Source organism: Equus przewalskii, chromosome 18 (assembly GCF_037783145.1).
Source record: "Equus przewalskii isolate Varuska chromosome 18, EquPr2, whole genome shotgun sequence".
In the NCBI taxonomy this organism is placed as follows: Eukaryota; Metazoa; Chordata; class Mammalia; order Perissodactyla; family Equidae; genus Equus; species Equus przewalskii.
Window position 1 is genome coordinate 11313248 of NC_091848.1, and position 14979 is coordinate 11328226.

Consider the following 14979-nt stretch of genomic DNA (forward strand, 5'->3'; position numbering starts at 1 on the left):
ATTCCCTTAATTATCAGGAAAATTATAAAATGCCTTGCATGTTGAGGATTTTTACCAAATTATTTCCAAAAACGTATTTTGATTTTCAACATTCACAGAAACCCAGTGGAGTAGCAGAAGTGGGGATTATTACCCTGGTTTCACAGATGAGATTTGAGAGGTATGTGACTTGCCCGAGACCTCAAAGCCAGCGAGTTAGTGGAGCCAGAACTCAAACCCAGGTCTTCGGTTTCCAAATTCAATATCGTCTCCACCATATCTCACCACCTCCCCACAGGGCCATGCGGTGGAGGACTGCTGGCGAAACGAATGGAAAAAGAAAGCAGAAATGTAAGGCTTGAAAGCCCTTTTGGAATTTAGAGAGACTAAGTTTTAGCAAACAACTGAAATGTCATGTGCAAAGGCTAACAAAGATGCAGTAGTGTTGGGAGTACTCAAATTCCCTAGGAATTTATAGGTATATTCTTTAAAACAAAGAAAAATGCGCAACACATTCCAGATCTCCACTTTCTCAAATGTCTTGTTCCTATGTCACAAATTCTAGATTCTTCTTCTCCTTCTTTATAGACCAGATTTATAGCTTAAGTCTATTTCCTGATTACTTCTGCCCACACACACTTTCTATTAAAAAAATCAATAGTTATACTCCATATATTAAATTCCTACCCTACTGACATTTAGAAAGGAAACGAGGAAGTTTCTCTATGTATCTGGCATTTGGCTAAGAATGAATAAATAAATGAATGAAGAAATGAGTCTGAATCTATTTCCACGTGTTATAATTATTTATTCTTCAGACCTTGTTAAAACCTCTACAGACGGCCGAAATTGGAATAATCATATTCTAAAACGATTGGCATTATACTTAAGGAGTAAAAAATATATTCATAATGGCTCCCCCAGTAGAGAATTTATCATATGAAAATACCACTTCTCACATTCCAACCCTGAATATACATATATGAACACACAGAAACAATTACATGCATGAAAATTAAAATACCATTGCTTACACTAGTAAAAAGCAGAAAATCTAAATTTTCAACAAAATTGAAATGGTTGAATAAATTATAGTAGATCAAAGCTGATGGAATATGGAGTAACTGCTAAATGATTATTTTGAAGAATTTGTAGCAATATGCAGTGATTTTGTTTTCCTTAAGTAAAGAAAGAAACACAAAATCATTTCTACCTTCTGACTCTAACCTGAAAAAACGATATTTTGCATATGGACAAAGACTTAAAAGACCATAGAAAAGCTAAAAGGTTGTTCTTCCCCCTTGTGAATGAGTTAACAGTATTTGTGTAATTAAAAACAAAAATAAGAGACAGGGCCGGCCCCATGGCGTAGTGGTTGGGTTCACGCACTCCACTTCAGCGGCTTGGGGTTCGCAGGTTCACATCCTGGGCACGGACCTAGCACCGCTCATCAAGGCATGCTGTGGCAACATCCCACATAAAATAGAGGAAGATAGGCACAGATGTTAGCTCAGCGACAATCTTCCTCACACATACAAAAAATAAGAATAAGAAACAGAACTTTTGCATGCACTATGTAAAACTGAATAGGAAAACTATAACTTGCTCTGTGCTAACTAAAATGGTGTTGCACACAGGGAGTCATACTGAGCACCACATGGTGTTCCATATGAGCCCTGACTTTGCACGACATGGAGAAAGTTCAGATCAATGAGCGGGAGATAGCCCAAATTCCCAAGGACCAACAATACAAACAAGCTCCACACTCCATGTATCTTTTAGGGCATCAAGGTCTCAGACAGCATATCTTTAAGTCATTGGATCCCAAAGGGAAACTAAAATTGCATGAGAAGGGAAAATATCACACAGTGGGAAAAATAACCATTTTTGAAAGTCTTTATTTTTTAGTTGTTCCTCCCATAGTAACGCACTGAAAGGCATAACAGTTTATATTGTACAAAGCATTTGAAGAAAGTACCTCAACTTGCCGATTATTTCAAAATGAGATTACAAACAAAAAGAAAACAAATCTGGTTCCTCAACAAAGGGCAAAATAATTGAATACAGTCTGTTATTTACGTCTCTCTTTTAACATAAGGTCTGGAACACTTCATTTTACAAATAGGATTAACATGAACATAACATCGCACAAGCTTGCAGACAACCAGCATAAAATATGGGGTACAGTTTTTAATCAGAAGAATCATGCTTTCATGAAAGAAATTATAATCATTTATACAATTGAATCAATTTCAGTATTACAAAAACTAAGTTGCATCTATTCTTATTTAGCTCATTAAGAAGGAAAACAAAACAACAAAAAAAAGGGAATGTTAAGAAAAGCCAAACACCATTTGGCACTCCCATACACAGGTCGAGTCACCTTGGTCCTTGAAATTCGGAAAGGGGTGTGCCTCAGACGTCAGAAAGTAGTGGCTGAGTGGAACAGTGCTATTTTAATCAACAAACAATAGTTTGCCAACAAATAAATACATGATACACGCAACACAAAAAAATTAAACATTAAAAAACAGTGACATGATTGTCTAAAATTAAGATGTTATTACAAGGATTTGGCAAACATTTTATTAGTGTAGTGGTACAGCGGTACTGGTGATGAACAGGTTACTTCACTGACTTAACCTCTTTGAGCATTGAACATCCATAGTTTACAATATACACATACCCTTTTCCCCTAGTTTTAAACAATGTACTTAAGAAGGCAAAAGTTAATGGGGAGCAAGTACCCCCTGTTATAGTTTCTATAACAATCGAGTGTGCATTTCATCCAACTACTTCCGTCTTCAAAGGGTTAAATTACATAAAACTTTAACAAAGAAAAAATTAAATCTGTAATTAAAAGCAACTGTTCCCAATCATGTGTCAGGTGATCTTGTACAAAAAGAGAATTCAGTTCCTATGGAGTGTTCGTTCGTATCACTGCCGCCACCTCACCTGCCCCTCTCACCCACCCACACCCTCGGGCAGGACGAACTGGAAGATGCCTTCTGACCAGCAAGTTTTTCCTTTTCACTGAATCACTTTAAGTCACATTGATCCTCCAGAAGTCAGCAGCTGCCTTTGCTGTGCAAAACAAAATATCGAGAATAAATAGTTTCTTTTTTCTTTCTTTTTCTTTCTTTCTTTCGTTTTTTTAATCATTCAGTTTAAGGTCACCAGACTTTAAATGAGTGACCCTTCAGGTTTCTAAGGCATTCTGCTCAGCAGTCTTTTAAGTAGTCCCATGTGAAAGAGCCATGTGACTGTTGGACTTGGTCCCACTCTGGCCAACCTTGGTCATGTCATACGTGGCTTATGGACTGGATGGCACTGGATTCCGCCGCAGTCCTTGCCATACTGTGCCACACGTTGGAAGAACTGTGGGATGTGGAATGGAGGGACTCCTTGTCGGACAATGACAACATCATAGCATATGCCTGGGGTAAAGAGGAGAGACTCGGTAAATGGCATTTGAAAAACATCACTTTTGATCTGAAGAATGTTATTGGCGAATGTTAGGAAGAGCAGGGACCCTGAGAAGCAGCAGCCCTTATGGGTGTGTTTGGAAAAACGTGGGACTTTTTTTGTGTGTTCTAACCACGTGGAGTTACTGCTGGCCTTCAGTGCCTAGGAGTCACAACAGTTACACGACCTATATGACAAAAAGTTAATTATCCTACCTAAAATGTCAATAGTGCTTCCATTAAGAAACAGGAGCCATCCCCTTCCCCAGTCATAAATACGGTAATCATCCATCCGCTGTTCACAGACATGTCCAACTCACCAAAAATATTATTGCGTGCTTAGGACTGAAACTGCAAATATGAATAAGATACAGACTGGCCTCGACAGCACTGTGGGCTAGTGGAGGAAATAGTCCAACCAACTCCTGCACTTTATACCTGAGAGCACAAGAGGTGAAATGACCTGCCCAAGGTCACTTGATTAGGCAGTGGAGTAGCATAAGTAAAACTTATTCCTGCCTAACTTTTAATCCAGTGTCCTTTCTCCAGTGCCCCTCCACACTTGAAATATTCAGTGCTGACACCCAAAGACCTTGCAAGTGGAGGTAGATCAAGTCAGTTCTACCAAAAGATAAAACGAAACACAAGACCAACATCATTCTAACCAGCTTGTGTTCCACTGTCTGCCGAGCAGGAGGTGCGCTGAGGTGCCCCATGAGGAAGTGCTCTTTATTCCCTATTATCATGTCAAATTCGAAATAACTGCCCAGAGAATCCTCCATTTGCTGCCAAGTAAAATATTCAAATGAAATGTTTGCTCTTGACTTGCAAGTGAACTTTTCACTGTTGATTTGCTATTGTTGGTCTCATCCATGGCTAAACTTGCTTGTCAAATGCTGCTGAAGTGGAATCATTAAAGTCCTGCCAAAGACATTCCACCGTCTGTAAACAAGGATGAAATGCCTCTGTTGTGAAGCAGAATTTCATCTCTGGGAGTCATGCTGAGACATGTGGCCGGTCTGTGGTTTCTTCCCTAATCATGGCGTCTCAGTTAGAAAATCTGCCCTTGCAGGCTGATTTTGATTTGCTGGGTCATTGCTCTAAATGTACGCATTTGACTTTTATGTATGCAATTTGTTTTCCCGACCTCTACAAAATCTCAGCAGACATATAGTAAATATTTCTGAAGCATCTACTCAATGCCAGGCACTGGGCTGAGTCACAGAGTTTAAAGTCTAGGTAAAGGAGCTTTGAACTTGAACTATCTATTCTAATTATGTACCCACTTTTAGAGATCAAGAGAAAAGAATATTCTGAAATGGTTTCTGTTAAACAAAACCCATTCCGATATTTAGGAAGATGAAGGGGACTACAGACAAAATTTTGGAAGCCTAAGTTTTAATCCTGGCTTCTAACCTGCCTCTACTCAACTAGCTGTGTGGCCTTGGGCAAATTGCTTAATCTTTCAAGGTCACTTTCCTCATATAAAATGAGGATAGCAATAACAAAACCTGGCCTCCACAGGTTGCGGAGGAACCACAAGCACTGACTTACACACAGTGCTCAGCTCAGTGTGACATAATTAGCACCTATTATCATGAAATTGATTTTTGTAGGATAGAGTTTTTCATAGAGGATTCCATGCAGAATGCAGCCACTGATGTACTGGTCAACCACTTTGGATTCAATCTTTAAAAATTACAGAGTAAACAAACGGATGTTTTCAGTAAAGCATCTGAATCTATTCAGCTTCTAGAAAATGGCAAATATAGATTATCTGCCTTTGGTAATCAAGGGAAATAAACATTTTCATGCGCAAAGATCAGTGCCCAGCACATAAGTGACAGTTAATAACAACTGAGTGAATGAATAAAGAGTCTCATGAAATAAAGTCAATTTGCAAAAAGGCCTGACCATTTGCAAACTGATATAGTGACATTATCAAGTAACAACAAAAATATGAGCTAGGATTGCTGGTATTTCTTGATGGCAATTGTTAGCCCAGCTGGGCAGGGACTTAACGTCAAAATGCTGGTACTGAATCTATCATATCCATTATCTCTGGGTTTGCAGGCCCTTCCGCTTTCTATTTCTATCACTTCTGACAGTTTCAGGAATTTTTAGGTATTGTGTCTCATAATGAAAAGTATTTTTGGTGGAATAATTAAAAGAAATTTTAAAAGAAAAGGAAAATCTAGATCCTCCTGTATCTCTGATCAGCAAGGAAAGAAGAACGGGACATCAAAGATTAAAAAAAGTACTAGCCACCTCTTATGGTTGTCTCTAAGTGAAAATGAGATATCTACTCTGGCTAGTTTACTTTTAATGTTAGAACCTGAAAATTCACCTTTCTGTCAGTTAAATCATAGAGCAGGAAGGAATCTTAGCTATCTGCTCCACTCACCCCGCTTTACAATGAGGAAATGGTATCCATAATCATGCAGTGATGTACTCAAGTTCAGGGGGCTAGGCAAGTGCAGTGTGAGGCTGGCTCCTTTTACTTCAATTCAGAAAAAAACACTTTTTTTTTCCTATTACTATACATGATCTCTTAGACTTTTTACTGAACTGATTGATATTTAAAACTTCAAATTATCTCAGTGGTGTAATGTTTTCCCCACCTTAGCTGAGATATGACCACATTTGATGTTAAGACCAGCCCAAAACATCTCAGCCAAATAGGAAATAATTTCCAAATGTACAAGTCAACATGGTCACATGGTTTGATATGTTAGGCCACCTCTAAAGTAGACGAATGGATCAAACAATTAGACCAAAATGACCAACAAATATGATAATAACAGGAAGCACCTTTTTCTAATTGACCTGAATGAACAATCTGGTTGAGTGTGATTGTCAAGTAAAAAGTACTGACTTCCTTTTTTTTTATGATAAAAGAATTGAGGTTTTTAATTGGTATTTATGGATCCCTAACTGGATTTATTTTAGTTACCACGGTGCTAATAGAATGCTGTAGAGCCCAATGAACTTGGGCACCATTTGTTCATTCACACAATAAAAATTGATAGGTTTTATTTCCAGATCTGCCATTAAGTTGCTGCAGACTTTTGTCAGCAACTCATTTCATCTCTGACCTCAGTTTACTCCTAAATTCTATAATTAGATGACTTGTTACTTAACTATATATAGTAAGGGACAAAAAAATAAGGACAGAATTCACTCTCCAAAACTCTTAAAATATAATTGGGTTGATAAAAACTATAGATACAAAGCAATTAGAAAATAATTCTAAAGTAATATATAAATAGGTGCAAGCAAACATTATGGGCTATTTCTACAGAAGTAAGAGAATTGCAAAGTAAAGGAAAGATTATTATAGGACAGGGTTTGTCACAGAAGTTTCTGTGCAGAATGCATCCATATTAATTGCTGTATTGATTAACTTGGTAGTCTCACCGTCATCACCCGGGTTTGTTTCCCGGTCAGGGAACCATACCATCCATCTGTCGGTTGTCATACTACGGCATCTGCTGCATCTTGCTGTGATGCTGAAAGCTATGCCACCGATATTTCAAATACCAGCAGGGTCACCCATGGTGGACAGGTTTCATCAGAGCTTCCAGACTAAGACAGACTAGGAAGAAGCACCTGGCCACCCACTTCCAAAAACACTGGCCATGAAAACCCTATGAATAGCACAGAGCATCTATGTGATATAGTACCAGAAGGTGAGCGGATGGCCCAAAAAGACCAGGCAGGGTTCTGCTCTGCTGTCCACAGGGTCACTAGGAGTTGGAATCTACTCAACGGCACTAACAACAAATTGGTTAACTATTTTGGATTCAGTCATAGAGTAAAGATATGAACATTTTGAGTAAAGCATCTGAACCTGTTCAGATTCTAGAATATTATAAAGATCGACTATCTGCCTTTGGCATCAAAGGCACCATGTCATCATGATGCTAGACTGCAGGAAAATATGTACCTGTGATTTGGACTTTCTGTGTAACGGCTGTTTAAGCTCCTCCGGTACATGGGAAGTACTAAAAGAAGACAGCTCAGCTTCAGTATATTGATTATCTTCCATTTTCCTCATTTTGAGGCTATCTGTGAAGTGCCTTATATGATCTAGAGCAGAAAGTCCAGTTTTATATTCTTCCTCTTTATACCTAAAATGAACCAATGGGAAAGCACAGAGGATTTTTTTTCTTTTCCAGTTTGTCATCCAATCAAATCACTTTTCATTTGAATCTATACAGCTGTCAAACTTCATATTATATTTGCAGTATAAAGTAGCATGCATCAATTATTGAGTTCTTTAAAATGTTTACAAATACTATATCTTAAAAATGATTTCTTTTAAGATTTTTCATAACTAAAGGAAGCATATATTTGAGACAAAGAGTGAAAGTCAATGACATGTGAAATCAGCAAAGCAGTGGAGACAGAATTCATACGTCCATAATTTCCATTTGAAATAAAGCCAGTTGTGATAATATTTAGTTAGCACCCAGTATCCATATGAAAATATAATATTCTCATCAATTTAACCATTGGTTAATATTTTCCGTCTAAAAATCTATGTATATAGACTACATATATATCAAATTAAGTGAAATTTATCTCAATAATATTTGACTTATAAGACACCAGATTTTTGAATGAATTAGATAATGTTGAAATCTCTATTTTTCTTTCAGTTTTATAGGTAGAGTCTAAATAACTGATTGTGTACTTTATAATTTTCATTTCTACTTCCTACCTCAGGTTAATCAGAGTTCCACAAACACTGATGTATTTATACTCTTGCGGATTATGTTGATGGCCACCTTATTTTCATCTAGTTAGAATTAATCCACTGAGTATTCCTTGCTAATTCAAATTTACCTTTTTAGGATTTATTACTCACAAATTGCTTATCACCTGAAATATTGCTCTAGTGGAAGGAAAGAGCAGGAGGAATTATATGTGCGTCTACGCTTGCTTATTTACCAACATCACCTGAGGCACTCACCTCACTGGGGACGTCTTGCAACTCATCTCCAGGGCGCTGGTTTCTTCGTAATCATCCTCAGGGCTTCCTTCATGCAAATTACCGGTCACTGGTTCCTTTCCCGTTTTTCCAGTAATATCGTTGTCTTCATCCTCCTCATCTAACAACACTTCATCTTCTGCTTCTTCATCATCCAGTAAATCTGAATTCTGACTGGCCACCAAAGCCTTTTCATCCTTAAAGTGACTGCCATTCATTCTTCCAAAAGCATGAAAAAGAAAAAGGTCCAATGATTGGTTCCATTTTTAAATGTGCGTTAGCTTAATTATCATGTCTTCCTAACAACAGTTTAGATTTTTCCATACTTCTCTAGTCTATTTATTGTTTATACTTTCTGGAAACCATGGGAAAATAATGTAACTTCAGATGAGAAAATGAAGAAAAGAAAATAATTGGTTCATTATTCAGATTATAAATGGAGCCTCTGGCAGAACTGGAAAAACAATCTCAGTCTCTTATTCTTTATCAGGCTTTTGCCTGATAAATGATATTGTTATATATGATGTAAAAAGCACACAAATGTTCTCTCTACATAATGTTGCCTAATTACAAGTGCCCACCATTTAAAATAATAAATTTCTGGAAAACTCATATCCCTGAGCAACACTCACAAAAGCTTCAACACATATGTCTAAAGTGAATCTAAGAATTCCAAGAAAATGTTACGGTAGCTGCCAAGGACCAACGGGTATTTGATATTTCTAGGTGACATTTGTGGTAGACACCACTTAAACACTCAAACTTGGAAGTGACTGAGAGCTCATCGGCTCTTATCAAATTGTCCTTGATGGTCTGAATGTAAAAAAATCCTTTGCTCTCCAGGATAACTTTGGGCGGGAAGTGATCTAAAATTGTAATTGTACAATTATCTTTGAAAGCCTACTTAGCAAGCATGTCTTAATATAATGATACAAAGAAGAATATTGTATTTTAAAAGTCAACTGCTATATTTTAGTTTGTGGTTGCAGGGACTGTAATATGTGATTCAAAAGTTTAATTATAAAAAATAGTTTAATTATATAGAAGTCCCATTTTAATACATTTGACAGTATTTATAAAACTAGGATAAACTTTTCAGGACCTAAACATTAAAGTATGTGTAAACTGAATTTAAGTTTCATTGTAAGATTTAAAAGTTGAAATTAAGTTACAAAATAATTATAAATGCTTTGAACTAGAGAATCTTTCTTCCTAACCTCCTCCTTTTAAAGACATATGAGCAGAGAAATTAAGGCACTCCCTCAAACTCAGGAAGCTTGTTAGGGATAGAACATCACAGGCATCCAGGGGTCCCGATGGCCTAGCCATTCATAATCTCTCCGTTGGTCTTGCTCCTTTTCCTAGTCACTAATTCAGAAAACTCGTGGAAACTGTTGAGTTGTTGTTACCGTCATGTACGATTTTCACATTTCAGGGAACTATTTTTCAGACTACGGAAGACCACGTATCAGCAATGCACCTCATCACTTTCCCACACACAAAAAATAAGTGTAATTTAGCATTTAGATTTCCCAGGGTAAAAAGTTTAAAAAATAAAACCCTCTTGCGTCTGAAAGATGCATAGAGTAAAAATCCTAGAAAAAGTCCTATCATCATTATTAAGCTTTTTATATAACCAATCTCTTAACCTGTTTTATCAAAGAACGATGAAAACATGTTTTGCACAGACGTAAATTATTAGTTTCCAGATACATTGCCAATTTGCTGGCTTGAAGGGATTGAAATTGTTATTTTTAAAAATGAAAGAAAAAGTAAAAGAACAAAAGAGTGCATGGATGAAAACCAAAAGTAACAAAGCCAATCTGATTAAGATATCTATTTGTTAATTGTGCTTTCAAACACGACAATTTATGGAGGATAAATTATTTATCAAAAGTAGCCCAATAGGAGTCGAGGGGGGAAGTTAGATGACTCAGTCTTCTTACTTCTGTGCTGTTGAGACATGTTGAAGCCAGCTGTTGCAGCTCTATGGGCTCACAGGTCTCCACTTAAGAGCTAGAAAATCTGAAAAGGCATCTCAGAACCCAGATGGTATTTTTGGTTCAATATTACTTATTTGTAAATATCATGATCAAAACGTAAGATTGTGACTCCTTTCTTGCTTGTCCTTATTACTTTGTACTTATCATCTGCCTCATCTTTCTCTCTCTCTCTCTCTCTCTCACACACACACACACACACACACACACATACAAATGGGTGAGCAGAGAGAAAGATACTCCAACTGCACAAAGTTGTAGTTTTTATAAGACTTCTTAGAGGCTGGGAAGGGTCATGCAACAGCAGATCTTCTTTTTTTTTCTTTAGTTAAAAGAGTTATAGAGTTTAGTTAAGTTATATAAGTTGAAGAAAAGAAGAGGTTATATATTTCTACCTTATCTTGGGAAATAATGTTTAGCTGAAGCTTGCCTTAATGGAAAAACTACCTAAAATAATTAACTTTGACTTTTAATAGCATCAAAACTAGAAGACATTATTATGGTTAAATAATATTTGTGTGATGAAAAGTAATGGAACTTTCTTTTTTTCTTTTCTTTTCTTTTCTTTTTTTTTTTTTTGCTGAGTAAGATTCACCCTGAGCTAACATCTGCTGCCAATCCTCCTCTTTTTGTATGTGAGCCACCACCACAGCATGCCCACTGACAGATGAGTGGTATAGGTCCGCACCCAGGAACCGAACCCAGGCCACCAAAACAGAGTGTGGCAAACTTAACCACTAGGCCACTGGGACTGGCCCATAATAGAACTCTCATGTTACATGAAAATTTACAATGCAGCATCCTAATTTAATTATGTTCAGAAAAACCTAGCTCTCAATGTGAGATATTTAATTAAAAGTTACAGATAAGAAAAATTAAATCCAGTAGTTTTGGTGAAATGATGTTTCACTAACATCACATAAAATGTAAAATACTAGGTAAGTGTTAATTATTATCAGCAGCATTAAAAATGTTTCTTTATTAATTACACCATATATGCTTGATGTTGATGCTGACAAGAGGGAGCTAGTGTACCAGGTCACTAAAAACAAGGATGGTTATAGCCACTGAAACAAACACACCGGAATTAAATGAGCATCCACTTGAGAGCATATAAGATAGTGACAGAATCTTATTAAGACGTCTCAAATGGTTTCTGTGTAAAAAATACTTGGGTGACACTAAATGGGTATTTCATATATAAATATGCAAGACATAAATACATAAATATATATACAGATATGCATAGTCATATGCATATAGTCATATAACATGTACAGTCACATATTATCTGTACTATCTATAATATATCATATATAATAGTAACCACTATTGGCCAGTGATTCAACTGAATCCCTGTGGTGGCTTTCCTTTCTACCTGACAAGTTTTGATAAAATATTCTAGTTAGCTCTCAAGAGAGGCAGAAGAGTATGGTGGCAAAAGCATGGGCCCTGGAATTGGAAAGCCCAGGTTGAATCCCACTTATTACTTTTGTGACCTCTGGCAAGCTAGTTAACCTTCAAAGTCTCCACTCCTTCACTGATAAAATTACATAATAACCGTTGCTATATCTCATAGGGTTATTAGGATAATTAAATTCATTAATAGACATAGTAAAGTGCTTAGAAGAGCATTTAGTTTTTGTTTGTCTGTCTGTTTTTTGCTGAGGAAGATTCCCCCTGAGCTAACATCCACTGCTAATCTTCCTCTTTTCTTCCTTTTTTACGTGAGCAGCATCACAGCACAGCCACTAACAGACGAGTAGTGTAGGTCCACGTCCTGGAACTGAACCCGAGCCACTGAAGTGGAGCACGCTGAGCTCAACCACTAGGCCACTGGGGCTGGCCCTTTGGTTTTTAATCTGCACGAAATAAATACCAGCCGTTGGGGGTAGGAGTAATAGTAGTGTCATGAAAGTGAGCAGAGAAAATGCATTGGAAAACATTCATTTCGGAACTCACACCATTTAAACAGGAAAAATCCAGTTTTACCTCTCCTCTGTGTTCCTGGGAGACTGGCTGCTGTGGTTGCTATTCCCAATGAAATTTCGAATTTCTGTGAAGTAAGCATCTTCTTTGTCATCGAGAATGGCACCTGTACTTTCCAGTTCAGAATGAGGCGATGATGTTGCCGTACCTGAGGGGGGAGAAAGCCTTTTGTGAATAGGACTATTAACTATATGGCAACTTATTTTGAACCCCACTCCTTCTTCATTTAATCAATGTTGTTTCCTAAAACAGGCTCTTTTGAATATTAATAATGGCAACTTTAGGAGGTCAAAGTCTTCCCAATTTACCATAGGGCACATGCTAATCAAAGTCCTTTAGCGGGCCGGCCCCAAGGCCAAGTAGTTAAGTTTGCATGCTCCACTTCAGAGGCCCAGAGGCCAGTTTGGAACCTGGGCACGGACCTACACACCGTTTATCAAGCCATGCTGTGGCGGCGTCCCACATAGAGGAACTAGAATGACTCACAACTAGGATATACAACTATGTACTGGGGCTTTGGGGAGGAAAAGAAAAAAAAAAGAGGAAGATTGGCAATAAATGTTAGCTTAGGGCCAATCTTACAAAAAAAAAAAAAAAAGTCCCTTGGAGAATGTTTTGAACTACTGAAATCATGAAGTACAGGATCTGAAAGATGTTGTTTCTCCCACTGGATTCTTCCTATTCCCACTGTGACATGGGAACATTTTCATTCCTACAAGGAGGAGATAGGGTGAGGCAAATTATAGAAAGGTCTTAAATAGATTCTGCCAGAAGATCCTGCACACCCAGTCCTGGTTGCAGTCAATATATGTTTACTGCTCCTGTGCTAAAGTATGTTACCAAACAAAGTCTGAAAACATGCTGAGAATTCTACATTCTGATCTGGTGGCTAAGCAGTGGGTAGACTCAGAAGACACCAGCCCAGAGATTGGGGTGGTATAGTATTTAGAGGACAAAATTGCATCTGCTGATTGCCGGATGATCTTCAGCTTCCTACTGATATAACCAGAATCATAATGCCTGTATCACAAGATTGCTGTAAGGTTTCCATACATTTAGACACTATAAAAACTTTATATGTGGTCAAACTTTAGACTAACATTCATTTCATGCTGTTTATCTCGCCCACAAAATATCTATAGTCTAAGAGTTCATCACAATAGTCCAGATGACAAAAACAAGAGGTTAGAACATCTCCCAGCCTAAAGAAGTTATAATCTGGGTTGACAGATAAATATTTAACTTTCATGTTACATTTTTAACTTATTTTTTTCTGAAATAATTTTGATTGGAAAAGTTATAGTGGTAAACTCTAAGAGTACACACAGTTAGACAGTCTGGCCAGTTTTGCATATTGGTTTAGACTTCTGTCTCTAAAATCTGATATTTTTAAACCATGATCATTAGATTTTTTGGCTTTGAGGGAAGTGAACAGGATATAGTTCTAAGCCGTAGCCATCCAAGGTCATAAGAAATGTGCTTGTACAGTGAAGAAAGGATTAATAATAAAATAATTTCCTTAAGTAATAATTACTACTTTGTGTAAATCCAACTTTTTTCTGTTCTTAAAATCTCTTCTCCTAAATTCCATGCTCGCCCCCAAGAATTTTCTCGATTCTTTAGAAACAAATTATGGCTGTACAGGTTGGCTCCACACACATACGCCAGCTGGAAAATATTAGTTAATGGCTTATTATCTAACCATTAGAAGCCAAAGGCAAGAAAACAGACCATCTCTTTTTCTATGTGCTGGCAAGTGTCAGTTAAGGGAAGGCAAGTTTTTTGCCAGTTACTCTCAACTTAATTCTGCATCAGAATTTGTGACCAAAATCACAAATCATCTGCTCTAGGTAGCTCTGATCTGGTCGACAATCTTCTATCACTGATCTTGAAAAAAGTTACCCTGGAGTGGTTCTCTGAACTGCAGGCCTTCTGCAAAAGTAGCCGTGATTTCTGGGTTGATACCCAGAGCATGGTATTATGGGGCTGCCACCTGGCAATCCTCCCATGCCTGGGGGCCACAGTCTGTGCCAATAGGTTGAAAGTTGTTCCCTGCAATTTAGAAACTCTTGATTCACAAGTCTCCTGTGAATGTGGGTCATGGTTCTCTTCGCTTGAGGTTGCTTATTGCGATGGCTCTAAATCCAGGAGAATAAAAAAAAATCCAAATGAGGTCCTGAGTTGTCTATTATTCAATGATCACATCATGCTAAAATCTGAAAGGAAATGTGCTGCCAATTTTCACAGTAGGATCTGATTCTGGTGTCAAAGTGGAATCAGAGAAAAAAGATCACAATTACCTTTTAAAATAAGAAAGCTAAGCCCTCTTCTCCTCATAACACGACCGAGTACCTACCAGACATGTTCCCATTCTCATGTTTCTTTAGGTGTCTGTCTAGGTTGGTTTGTTGACCGAAACACCTATCACATAAGTGACACTTGAAGGGCTTCTCCTTATTGTGAATGTTGCGAACGTGCCGCTGCAAGTTAGAAGATATGCTAAACGATCTGTCACAGTATTTGCATCTGAAAATAAACACAGAGAAAATACTTG

General features: G+C 37.4%; 1 protein-coding gene across 34 annotated transcripts in view; it reads right to left on the reverse strand.

The window, feature by feature from the left end:
- Positions 1 to 1861: 1861 nt before the first annotated feature.
- The window catches only part of MECOM (MDS1 and EVI1 complex locus), a 534978-nt gene continuing 521860 nt past the window's right edge, over positions 1862 to 14979 (reverse strand). For 30 of the 34 annotated variants that reach the window (XM_070582348.1, XM_008531220.2, XM_008531195.2 and 27 more), the window contains 5 exons: positions 14782 to 14951; positions 12429 to 12573; positions 8419 to 8655; positions 7390 to 7573; positions 1862 to 3416 (listed from right to left, as the gene is read on the reverse strand). In XM_070582348.1, the coding sequence (XP_070438449.1) occupies positions 3282 to 3416; positions 7390 to 7573; positions 8419 to 8655; positions 12429 to 12573; positions 14782 to 14951 (871 nt within the window). In that variant the 3' untranslated portion in view covers positions 1862 to 3281. The remainder of the gene's footprint in view (positions 3417 to 7389; positions 7574 to 8418; positions 8656 to 12428; positions 12574 to 14781; positions 14952 to 14979) is intronic. The other 4 variants (XM_070582333.1, XM_070582332.1, XM_070582331.1 and 1 more) reach the window with 1 other exon arrangement.